The sequence below is a fragment of the Phalacrocorax aristotelis genome, chromosome 3, assembly GCF_949628215.1.
Source record: "Phalacrocorax aristotelis chromosome 3, bGulAri2.1, whole genome shotgun sequence".
In the NCBI taxonomy this organism is placed as follows: Eukaryota; Metazoa; Chordata; class Aves; order Suliformes; family Phalacrocoracidae; genus Phalacrocorax; species Phalacrocorax aristotelis.
Window position 1 is genome coordinate 14,127,442 of NC_134278.1, and position 12,473 is coordinate 14,139,914.

The following is a 12,473-nucleotide window of genomic DNA, read 5'->3' on the forward strand; positions in this document are numbered from 1 at the left end:
TTTTTGCAGAAACTTAACTTTTTGATGGGTTGTTCACTAAAATGATGCTTCTAAACAAATGTATTCTCAAAGTTTTCATCAAAGTAATCATCAGTTAAATATAAAACTGCTTGTTAATTGGTGAAATGGCTAATTGTTAAAAGGTGAAGGGGCTTCAAGGAAAACATTTTGATATACTTATTGCTGATTACCACTAGAATGTAAGAATTCCCTCAAAGCTTTTAAAATGTTATCTACTGTAACAAAATTATTGCATGCACATTTATAGAGCGGCTTTAGAAAACAAAATTGAAAAACCTTGACTCATTCTGTTCCTCAGTAAAAGTGAAGTAGCTTTTGTACCACATCTGAGTAAATGGTAACCTAACACTTAAACAGAATGACCAGAACTTTTTATATGCTAATGGTTATGAAATTGTTATCGTTCTTTGAGGGTATGGGAGAAACTGAAATGATAGCCAGATATTTTCTTTTAAATGTTGGAATTATGTCTTATTTGGAAAGCTACAGATGAGAATGGATATGGATAAATGCCACAAATAACAACTGTTAGTCATGTAATATTTAAGTCTTTTTGTCTCTGAATAAACACTCTCAAGTTTAAAGCTTATTGGGGCTGTTAGTTATCTTAATCTTTTTGTTACTGCAAGCAAACTGCTATAGTACTGACTTAAGACACTTAAATGTTTATGTGGCAGCATATGAAACCATAATATGCCTTTATATATTCTACAGACTTCTACTTGTAGGAGGCTGTGAAACAGATGAAGATGGAGTATCTAAAGCAACTGGTTGTGGGATATCTGCTTGGAGAGTTCTGTCAGGCTCTCCCCATTATAAACAGGTCACTAGTTACGAAGATGACATTAGAACAGTAAGTATGTTTCCTCATTTTATTGGGTGAATATTGTCCCTGGTAGAATGATCTAACTTGGAAGTTCAATATGAATCGCTTTTTGAAAGAAGAATTTAATGCAGTGTTTTGCTATTTTGTAAGCTACGCTGTGAACTTCTAGTAAGTCATTTCCCTGCTGCCCCCCAGCTTCTGTCTGTTTTTTGTTTTCTGTAGTATGATTTGAACTTTTAAGTTTTTGATTAGCACCTGTGGCTTAAAAACAAACAAAAACCACCAAAAAAACCCCCAAAATGAAAACACAAACCCCCCCCCCAAAATAAAAATCACAAGCAAACCCAAACCAAAAACAAAACAACAAGAAAACAACCCCCTAACAAATAACAAAAAACCAAACCAAAACCCCGAACTGATGAGAAGCAACAACAAAAAAGGTTGTATGGAAGTATAAAAACTCCTTAATTGTATACTGAAATATGTTACTTGTCTTTGTGGAAAAATTCCAGTTATTTTTGTCTTTCTATTACTTCATAACAATAGGCAACACACCTGAGAAATGTTTCAGTTTAAGTCTGACTCTTGATTTCTTTTGCTTCTAGAACAAGTTAATGTTTGATTTGGTAACAACTACCATGTGGATATGCTGAAATCAATTTATAGTATACTAGGATAAATTCCAATGTTTACTTTTATATAGGTATTGCTTCGTATTAAAAGTGAACTGTTAATTTCATTGCAAATGGGTAGTGCTTTTCTGTGGCATGGTACGTACCTAACAAAATGGGCAAAATTATACAAACTGTGTCTTATTATCCTTGTATTATTTTAAAATAGGCAGTCTTAGGGAAGTTTAAAGAATCCTGCAGAGTTGTTTTAGTACTTTAGGTATGACTTAGTTTTTGGTGACTGTCTTTCATTGTATGGTATGCTTCTATTCTTGCAGGCACAGAGAAGAGGATTATTAAGGATTATGAATATAAGACTTTACAGCAGGCGGGGAACAGAACAGGTATTAAGGTCTAGGTCTACCTCAAATGTGTTTTGCTAATATAATTGTCCATTAATGACTGCCTGAGAATTTGACTGAAAGTAGTTTTTAATTTATGCAACTTAAGAACTAACATTTCTATAAAACTTATCAAAAATAATAAGCTTTCAGCATTAAATAGAGTACCTTGCCATTTATTTGGCTTTCTTAAAAATCCAATTAGTTCATATGCTGAAGCTTGAATCTTGGGTTTTCAGCATACTGACAGGAACAGGTCTAGAGACATAGAGTTCAATATTAAATGTAAACTCGTATTCAAAAAGGAACATGTGAAAAGCCACCTAGCTTATTTGTTAATGAATGCAATGATCATAGCATGTTAGGTGTGTTATATATTCTACAAGAAGGGAGTAGATTGTGATGATGTTTCTCAAGTATACACCTGAGAGAGGAATAAGAGGAACTCCAAGACCCAGCCTTCTTCACTACCCCACTCCCACTAGAAAACATCACCTTACAGCCCAAAACTTGCATACACTGTGGAGAAGAAAAAATGAGTGGATTCAAACTAATCATTCATTGCTTAAATAGGGCAGACACAAAGACTTAATTTTTACAGTCTGTTATGAGAGACTATGGAAATGTTTTGCTAAGTAGCTTCAAAGGTTTATTGTGGGTCAAACTACTACCAGGACACATGTGAACCTAATGAGACTGCTGGTCAGAATCAAGTTGTTTTTTAAAAATGATGGGTATAGGTCTTGTATTCTCCTCTCCCAAGAATGAGCGAATGTTCAATCTTGAGTGTCATGCTGAGGTGTAGGTGTGTGCTTTCTATATTGCTAAGGCTTTGTACACAGTGCTCATGGCTTTCTTCTACATGCCTGAGGAGCTACCCATGCAGGACTGCACTACCTTCTCCTGTCTCGCGTTTACTGGTTGTGTATAGCCTTGTTTGATTCCTTTTTTTATTCCGCTTTCCCTCCTTGTAAAAAAATTTTGTTTTCCCTTCTTTTGCTTTACAAGGAAAGAATAGGAAAGAATCTGTCTACCACCCTCACTGTGTCCTCCTGAAAGGAAAAACGGCTGATCGGAAGTTATATGGACTTTGGAAATTACCTTAATATATTTTTGGGATGTTTAGGTGACTGGTTAAAAGGAGTTGCATGCTTGATTGGAAGGAGGGAAAACAAATCTTTTTGTATCTCTGTCAAAGGTGGAATGGGGAGAGATTTTGTTTCCTTCACTGAAATTATAAAAGGGAAGGCTGCAGTAAACTTTTTGGCTTTAAACTGAGGAATTTGGGGGGAGGGACACAAACTGGCAATGCTAATGCCATCACACACAACGGGGCAATAAGACAGGACAACCTGCGCAGTGATAAAGGAGCTCTAGAGGCCTCATGTGATGGCAACCAGGAGACCAACCACCTCAAGGGTTTGCATAGTTGTAGCAGGTCCTTGTACACCCCTCTGGGAAACCTGTGTGCTCAAGCACCCTTCTGAAATGCCTGTACACCAACACACGCAGCATGGGGAATAAACAGGAGGAACCAGAGGTCTGTGTGCGGTCACAGGGCCATGGTCTCATTGCAATCAGAGGCATGGTGGGATAGCTCACATGACTGGAATGTGGTTATGGATGGCTACAGGCTTTTCAGGAAAGACAGACCAGCAAGGTGAGGTGGGGGAGTTGCTGTTTATGTGAGGGAGCAACTGGAATGCATTGAGCTGTGCCTTGGAGTAGGAGAACAAGTTGAGAGCTTGTGGATAAAAATTAAGGGGCAGCCAAATATGGGTGACACTGTTGTGGGTGTTTGCTACAGGTCACCTGATCAAGAAGAGGAAGTTGATGAAGCCTTCTACAGACATCTGGAAGTAGTCTTTCAATTGCAGGTCCTGGTCCTTCTGGGGGACTTCAACCACCCTGATATTCTCTGGAAAAGCAACATGGCAAGCCATGCACAATCCAGAAGGTTCCTGCAGAGCATTGAGGACAACTTTTTGATGCAAGTGGTGGAGGAGCCAACAAGGCGAGATGTGCTGCTTGACCTTATCCTAACAAAGTAGGAAGGGCTGGTTGAGGATGTGAGAGCTGGGGGTAGCCTTGGCTGCAGTGACCATGAGATGGTTGAGTTTAGGATACTGCGAGGTAGAAGCAGGTGAGTCCGGTTACAACCTTGGACTTCAAGAGGGCCAACTTTGGCCTCTTCAAAGACCAGCAGGAAGAATCCTGTGGGTTAGGGCTCTGGAAGGCAGAGGGGTCCAAGAGAGCTGGACAGTATTCAAGGACCACTTCCTGTGAGCTCAAGATCGGTGCACCCCCAGGATGAAGAAGTCAGGCAGTGGAGTCTGGACACCCACATGGATGATCAAAGAGCTTCTAGAGAAACTCAAATGGAAGAGGGAGGTTCACAGTGTGTGGAAAAAGGGACTGGCCACTTGGGAGGAATATAGGAATGTTGCCAGGGTGTGCAGAGATGTGATGGGGAAGTCCAAGGCCCACTTGGAATTAAATCTGGCAATGCATGTCAAAGATAACAAGAAGGGCTTCTTTAAATACGTCAGCAGTAAAAGGAAGATTGGGGATACAGTGGGCCCACTGCTGAACAAGGAAGGGGCCCTGGCAATGCGGGATGCAGAGAAGGCAGAGTTACTGAATGCCTTCTTTGCCTTGGTCTTTACTGCTAAGGCTGGCCCTCAGGCATCTCAGCCCCCAGAGAGGAGAGGACAAATATGGAGAAAAGACGACTTGGCATCAGTTGAGGAGAATTGGATCAGAGATCATCTATGCAAACTGGATCCTCACAAATCCATGGGCCCCAATGGGATGCACCTACGAGTGCTAAGGGAGCTAGTGGATGTTCTTGCTGAGCCACTCTCCATCATCTTTGAAAGGTAGCGGAGGACAGGAGAGGTGCCTGAGGACTGGAGGAAAGCAAATGTCACCCCAATCTTCAAAAGGGCAAGAAGGAGGACCCAGGAAACTACATGCCAGTCAGCCCCACCTCCACCACCAGCAAGGGGATGGAGCAGTTCATTCTGGAGGTCATCTCCAGACATGTAGAGGACAAGAAGGTTTTCAGAAGTAGTCAACATGGATTCACCAAGGGAAGATCATGCTTGACCAACCTGATAGCCTTCTATGATGGCATGACTGGCTGGGTCGATGAAGGGAGAGCTGTGGATGTTGTCTATCTTGACTTCAGTAAGGTATTCGACACTGTCTCCCATAGCATCCTCACAGGCAAGCTAAGGAAGTGTGGGTTGGATGAGTGGACAGTGAGGTGGACAGAGAACAGGCTCAACAACAGAACTCAGAGGGTCGTGATCAATGGAGCAGAGTCTGGATGGAGGCCTGTCACTAGTGGTGTTCCCCAGGGGTCTGTGCTGGGTCCAGCCCTGTTCAACATAGTCATCAACGACCTGGATGATGGGATAGAGTGTAACCTCAGCAAGTTCACTGATGACACCAAGCTGGGAGGAGTGGCTGATACACCGGAAGGCTGTGCTGCCATCCAGCGAGACCTGTACCGGCTGGAGAGCTGGGCCGAGGGGAACCTCATGGAATTCAACAAGAGCAAGTGGCAAGGTCCTGCCCCTGGGAAGGAGCAACCCCATGCACCAGTACAGGCTGGGGGCTGAACTACTGGAAAGTGACTCTGCTGAGAAGGACCTGGGGGTGTTGGTGGACAGCAAGCTGACCATGAGCCAGCAACGTGCCCTTGGGGCCAAGAAGGCCAACAGTATTCTGGGGTGCATTACAAGGAGTGTGGCCAGCAGTTCAAGAGAGGTTATCCTTGCCCTCTACTCTGCCCTAGTGAGGCCACATTTGGAGTACTGTGTCCAGTTTTGAGGCTCTCCAGTTTAAGAGGGACGTGGAACTGCTTGAGCAAGTCCCGTGGAGAGCTACCAGGATGCTCAGGGGACTGGAGCATCTCCCTTATGAGGAGAGGCTGAGAGAATTGGGTTTGTTTAGACTGGAGAAGAGAAGACTGAGGGGGGACTTTCATCAATACCTATAAATACCTAAAGGGTGGGTGTCAGGACGATGGGACTAGACTCTTTTCAATAGCCAGTGACAGGAAAAGGGTCAATGGGCACAAGTTGGAACACAAGAAGTTCCACCTCAATATGAGGAAAAACTTCTTTCCTGTGAGGGTGCCAGAGCAGTGGCACAGGCTGCCCAGGGAGGCTGTGGAGTCTCCTTCCCTGGAGACATTCAAAACCTGCCTGGACGCGTTCCTGTGCCCCCTGCTCTGGGTGTGCCTGCTCAAGCAGGGGGGTTGGACAAGATGATCTCCAGAGGTCCCTTCCAACCCCTGCCATTCTGTGATTCTGTACTGGAAGGCTAGTACTGAGTGTAGCTGTACTAAACTTTAGCTTCATTGCACTTTGCCAGTATTAAATTTACAAAGAAAAGCAGAGTTTTTTGTTCATCCTTGAATGTTTTAATCCATTTTCAGAGATTAAATATGTGAGGAATAGTTCATATTCTTAGTGTGAAATTGGCAGTGGTGTTAAGGTATGACAGACACAGGAGCTAGATGGCTTGCGTATTGGAACTAGCTGTACTGGGATGTGATTCTTAGCGTTGCTAACTTAAATGATACTTATAAAATGTGAGGTGCCAGCTGAGGTTTTCAGTGTCTTTTTCTGCAGTTCCCTAAAGTTGACAGGCTGTTTACTGAGGCAGCATTGTCTGCTTTGCCAAAGGACTGATTAACCTCTGTAGATAACAGTGCTCGAGTAGTAAATGTGAATGTGTTAATGGCCACTCAACATCTAAATTTAACTGCCACAGAATTATTACTGAGTAAATGTTTAACCCTTGTTAAAATCTGCGATGTGTACCACTGACCATTTATCTTAATGGGTTATATGTTTTTGCTATACATTTCTAAGTCCTTTAACAGTCTTTTGTTCATTTGCCATTAGTAGGCATGTACTATTCCTTGGCAAAATATAGTACAGATTGCAGTATTCTAGCTGCTTAAGAATATAATCAGAGAATACTTAAAAATTGTTTATATTAGAAAAATTTAATTAGTTTAAAAAATGAACCTTAATGCTCTCCTTTTTTATTAAAAACACATTTTAAGCTTGGATTTAAGCAGTGCTTTCAATAGCTGCAAACCACTGTACAACAGTGAGCAAATTACTTGACAATTGTTGTTTCTGTGGCATAGCTGGAACTTAAAACAGCCTAAGAAATAAAATAATAAACCCAAATGAATACACAAATACTAAAAGAATAGTGTTATCTTCAAATGATACCTACCACTAATGAGCTGTAGAAACTCCATTAAACCTTCTTAATTGTGTGGATGTCTAGTAACTTTTCCGTGCTTCGTTTATGTTGGGGTGTTTTCCAAGAGGGGAGGTGCTGCCTTAAAAATTGATTATCTGCAGACTTGGACAGTTCTAACACCATTGTAGCATGAGTCTTTATTAGGAAGTCTTTAAAAGCAAACTGCACTAATAAAATGGGATTTTATAAAAAGTAGAAATTTTGGGAATGTACCTCCTGTCTTTCAGTGAAGACTAGACTCTTGAGAACCTAATGAACTTTCTGAAAACATGGAAGTTGTGTTGGGAACGAGAGGTATAAACATAAATAGTATTTTCAGAACTTTTTATGCATTGCCAGTGGCACTAAGTTTGACTTCAAAATTTGGGTATATATTTAAAGGCTTTTGTCTCATGGAAATAGGGTATAGATCCATTTGTATTTGTGAGGGAGTTCATGGATCCGTAAGGAAATATTTTGTTTGAAGTACATTTTGCCTCCTAAGATATCCAGAGCTGAAGGAAAATTTAATCCAGGAGAATTTTTCTAGCCTTGATGAAGTTTACTTACAGATGTTGAATTATTTCATCTGTATGGACTTAATTTGATGTTTGCTATATTGTTGCTTAGTCTATTGTTACCCAAGAGATTCTTAAGTTCAGGTTCAGTGTCCTGAAATGAACAATGTGCTCCTCCCGAGATCTCTTCATCTATGTATTTCTTGTATCCCACTCCCCCACCCCCTCTCTTTTTTTTTTTTTCTTTTTTTTCCTTTAATTATAATAATGGTCACCCAAAAGTTTTCTCCAAGGGAGGATGGGCCTGCACTAAGCTGTGTTTGGGTAACAGTCTTCCTTGAGTGGACCTAAGAGGCAGGACAGTAGAAAAACTGTGGTTGCCAAATGTTTTCTCCGAACTGATGATTTGAGAACAACCTGCAGTTTTCCCTCCAAGTAGCTCTCCATCCCTGCCTGTGGCCTTCTAGGATTGCCACACTTTCAGATTGTATTTGATGTATAACAATGATACAGAAGCTGACATTCCTAATGATTTGTGTTATCGTAGTGTTCTGTATACAGGCTGCTTTACTCTTCCATGCTGCAATTGCTATTTTACCTTTATTCTGACTGTTAGGTTGGTTTTTTGTTTGCCTTTTTTTTTTTAAATTTAAAACATGTTAAATTTTGTGGATGGAAGACTGTATAATTTTTTTTTTCCTAAAATAGAAAAAATATAGTTTGGCCTTTTTGGGGAGGTCTCTTTGCTATGCTTTGATGTGTATGGGGATTTTGTTTGTTTGGGTTTTTTTTTTTTCACTTCACTCACATAATGTTTGGCAGGATGGCGTTTTCAAGATGAATCTTTCTCCTGATGGAGCTCTTCTGGCAGCCATTCATTTCTCAGGAAAACTGACAATCTGGTCTATTCCATCTCTCAGACAACAAGGAGAATGGGACCAAACCGATCAGGTAAGAAGTTTGTAGATGTTTAGAAATTTGCAGTATATGTTTTAATCCTTTGGAGCTATGTTCTCCTTGGAGATGAGAGTAATTCAGATAACTGTGCTTTAGCTACATATTATTTTTCCAGTCAACTCCAAATTTTTCAAAAGCCTTATATTTACTTTCACAATAGTCTTTGTGTGTTTTAACTATAACCCTTAACCTTTAAAAATTAAGAAAAAGAACCAGTTGCGTTGGAATTTTTCATGAGGCCTTTTGGTGACAAGTGGGTAGCACTGATAGAGGTAAACTGAAATGCTAATGTTAAAATATTAGTGGAGGCCAACACGGATAACTCTGTTTCAATGGCTAAAATGAAATTCTGCTGGATGTCTAATGTGCTCTTCTATTCCTCCCTCAAAATTTACCTTACCTCTGTCAGATAACACTCCAGAATAGTCTGTTTATCAGGTTGGTATTAGTAAGTCACGTGCTTTCTACAGGAATTTTTTGCAAAACTGAGTAGGGGAACTTAAGTTAGGAATTTCCCAGACACTGGCAAACCTTTACGTGACTAGTGTGAATTTTAACACTGGGAATTGAAAACTAATTAGTTTTCAAAGAAAAGTCCAAATAACTAATACACTTTTTTGGTAAAGAGAACAATTTATTTTAACAAGGAAAATATATCTGCATTTTGAAAAGTGACAAATCAGAAATGATGCACACTAGTATGTGAAGTATTCTGATTTCCATCAGTTTCTTGACTAAAAGGTATAGAAAGGCTTTTCACTTATGTATGATGTGTTGTGTTCTAAACTTACAAGACGGGCACTGACATCATGTCCAAACAGGGTCAAATGGGATCCTTGGTCACTAGACATAGGTGGCACAAATTACCACCAATATTTCCTACGCAGTATTGATCTCAGATGGTTTTATTGTACATAAGTGTGTTCCTTATTAGAAAATTATTGTAGAATTAAATACTTGCTGCTTAGTAGTAAACAGTTATGTTTTAGTGCATGTGCTGATTAATAAATTCACATGTTATCAGGAAATATTTGCAGTTTCTGATTATCTGTAATTTCCTTTTGCAAGGTAAATCTTCGTACACTGTGTTGATTCCTGTAGAAATTCCAGTACAAAAATATTTCCTTCAGTTTTTGTCGAATGTTTTAAATTCTTCAAGTTTGTGTATTCATATGAAATACAGTCAGCTTCTGTCCCCCGCACCCCCCATCCGCCCGGAATTCTTCCTCGGTCTATGCATTGCACAGTAGGCAGCACAAGGTCCACAAAAAACCACTTCCTGACATTACATATAGGCACAGGTTTCTATAATGAGGAAGAGGACAAAATGAAAGCAGATGTCTTCCTTCGGGTATCATAATAACAATGAAGTTAAATGAATGTTTTCTGGAAAATTACAGAAAAAAATATAGGCCAAAAACTTTGACTATAGGAAAGAGAAGTCGATAAACACCTGCAGAGACAATGATATGTTGCCATCCTGAACACCATTGGTGTGCTGCTATCTTTCTGTTGTGACTGCAGGACTTGGCAACGTGGCTGCGTTGTTGTGTAGTGTAAGTTTTGGTTCTCACAGGTAAGCAGTCAGATCTGGTTAGGCTGTACAGGGTCTGGCAGGAATGAAGTTCACTTTCTCCATAGAAGCCTGGGTGGGTTTGGTTTTGTGACCAAAACAGTGTTGATGACACCTCAGTGTTTTAGCTGTTGTTCAGCAGTGCTGTGCAGCTTCAGGGCCTTCTCTGTTTCTCACTGTCCTCCCCCAGTGAGTAGTTTGGGGGTGCACAACAACCTGGGAGAGGATGCAGCCTGGACAGCTGGCCCTGGCTGACTGAAGGGATTTTCCATGCCATATAACACCATGCTCAGCAATAGAAACGGGGTGGGGAAGGTTTTGGGTAGGTAGGCATGGCTCAGAGACTAGGGGGGCATCAGTCTGCTTGTGGGAGGTGATGAATGATTGCCTTTGCATCGCTTGTTTTTCTTTTTTATTTGATTTTCCTTTGCTTAATATACTATCTTTGTCTTGACCTATGATTGTTCTTGCTTTTGCTCTTCCTACGCTTTCCCCTCTCCCACTAGGGAGGGGAATTAGCAAGCGGCTGTGTGGTGCTTTGCTACAAGCTGGGGTCAAACCATCACAGAAATGTAGTTCCAAGCTTATTTAGGAAAATACTTTTAAAAAACAAACAAAAAATCCAGCTCCAGTGTTTGGCAGAAGTGTTGTGTGTGTATGTATGCATATCTATATCCATTTCCATATATATCTCTATATTTTTAACATACATTTCAGGTTTTTATGAAAATACAGATTTTGCTCAATGTTTACAGTGAATATTTTTCCTTTGTTTTTAACAGTAATGGGTATGTACACTGAAGCAGTTTTCAGGACTTTATCATCTAGTAAGGGTGATATAACGGAGTATTACAGTACTTGGCTGTTTTCAGAATTATTTTTATAGGTGAAATCGGTATTCAAGTTCATAATGTGTGCAATTCCTCCTTAACTGCCACCCAAATATATTTAAGTTAAATTAGCCTCACATTTACTTTTAATTAGTAGACCCCTCTCTTTCTACTAAAAAACTAAGCCTGAAAATCACCTTTGTATGACCCAAAACTGCTTCGGTTGTCTGAACTGTATAATCTACCTGCAGCTAGGGTAGGATTACTGTCATCTGTGGTTGTGTAGTTCTCATGTATTCTAACATTACCAAATAAAGTTCAAATAAACCCCACAGCGACAGCTTACTAATACTAAATGCTGCAGTGCATCATCAAAATGATGCTGGTTCCCTTGCTGCACTAGTCTTGAAAGGGGTTTTATAGTTATGAAAATAACCAGAGGAAATACATACTGCACTGTACTGGGCTGGTACTCGGGAGCAGTACACAGAGCAAACAGGAGGACTGTTTTGGAGATGCTTCTTTTATATGCTTGCTGTCCTATGTATAGACCTGAAAAACAAACACTTGGTGGGATTCCAAGTGCTGGAGAGCCTTTATTTCAGAAACCTATTTAATGCTGACTAGGCCAGGTCTGATTATATTCTTGTTTTCTAATATGGTGTTTTAGGAATCCAGTGGTCTGTTTTCCTATGTTTTTGTTTTAATTTAACTGTTTAGAGATGAGTACAGTATCATCATAGCAGCTGTATGTTTTATGTTCAGGAAAAGTTTGAATTTATGTAGGAGTGTTTTTATTGAAAAATGAGTGGGTAAGCAGCAAAGTAAATACAGTTTGTCTGTGTTTACAAAGACTTGCATATAATCCTTTATTCCTCTTGCCCTCTATGTTTTAGCCAGGTTATGATGAGATCAACCCAGACTGGAGACTCTCTAGTGAAAAAAGAAAGAAAATAAAAGGTACGTGGTTCAGTTAGATCATTATTTTATACCACTTTGTAGTTAAAAGTACTTACACAAATATACTAAGATCCGAAATGGCTTATTTAAATCTCAGTTAGAATAGTTGCCAAAATTGTATGTATGATTTGAATTTGTAGCATGGCGTAGCTAAATGAGTGTCACAGTAGTGGTGTGGGTTTGTGGGGTTTGTTTTCTTTTTTAAATCCTCTCTTAGTAATTCTTTTGTAGTCATAATCATAAAAAAGAAGATACTTGTTTTAGTACAGGACTTTTATTAATCATGTGATTATGACTCTGGAATGAAGAATAATCAGCAGATGTCTTACCTTATATCAGAAGCCACTACATCATATCATAGGTAACATGTTATTAGAGCCTACAGTCTAAAAAACTGAACTTACCTTTTCTTTCTACGAATGTCTAATAAATATTGAAAGCTAATGTACTTTGTAGAGATAAGGTTAAAATTCTGAAACAAATGGGCTTTGTTTCTTCTGACTGG

At 39.8% G+C, this 12,473-nt stretch overlaps 1 protein-coding gene across 1 annotated transcript in view; it reads left to right on the forward strand.

The window, feature by feature from the left end:
* NBAS (NBAS subunit of NRZ tethering complex) overlaps positions 1 to 12,473 on the forward strand; it is a 188,265-nt gene that overhangs the window by 19,243 nt on the left and 156,549 nt on the right. Inside the window, exons 10-13 of the mRNA XM_075086782.1 lie at positions 736 to 874; positions 1,797 to 1,862; positions 8,471 to 8,599; positions 11,905 to 11,968. Coding sequence (XP_074942883.1) covers positions 736 to 874; positions 1,797 to 1,862; positions 8,471 to 8,599; positions 11,905 to 11,968 — 398 coding nt within the window. The remainder of the gene's footprint in view (positions 1 to 735; positions 875 to 1,796; positions 1,863 to 8,470; positions 8,600 to 11,904; positions 11,969 to 12,473) is intronic.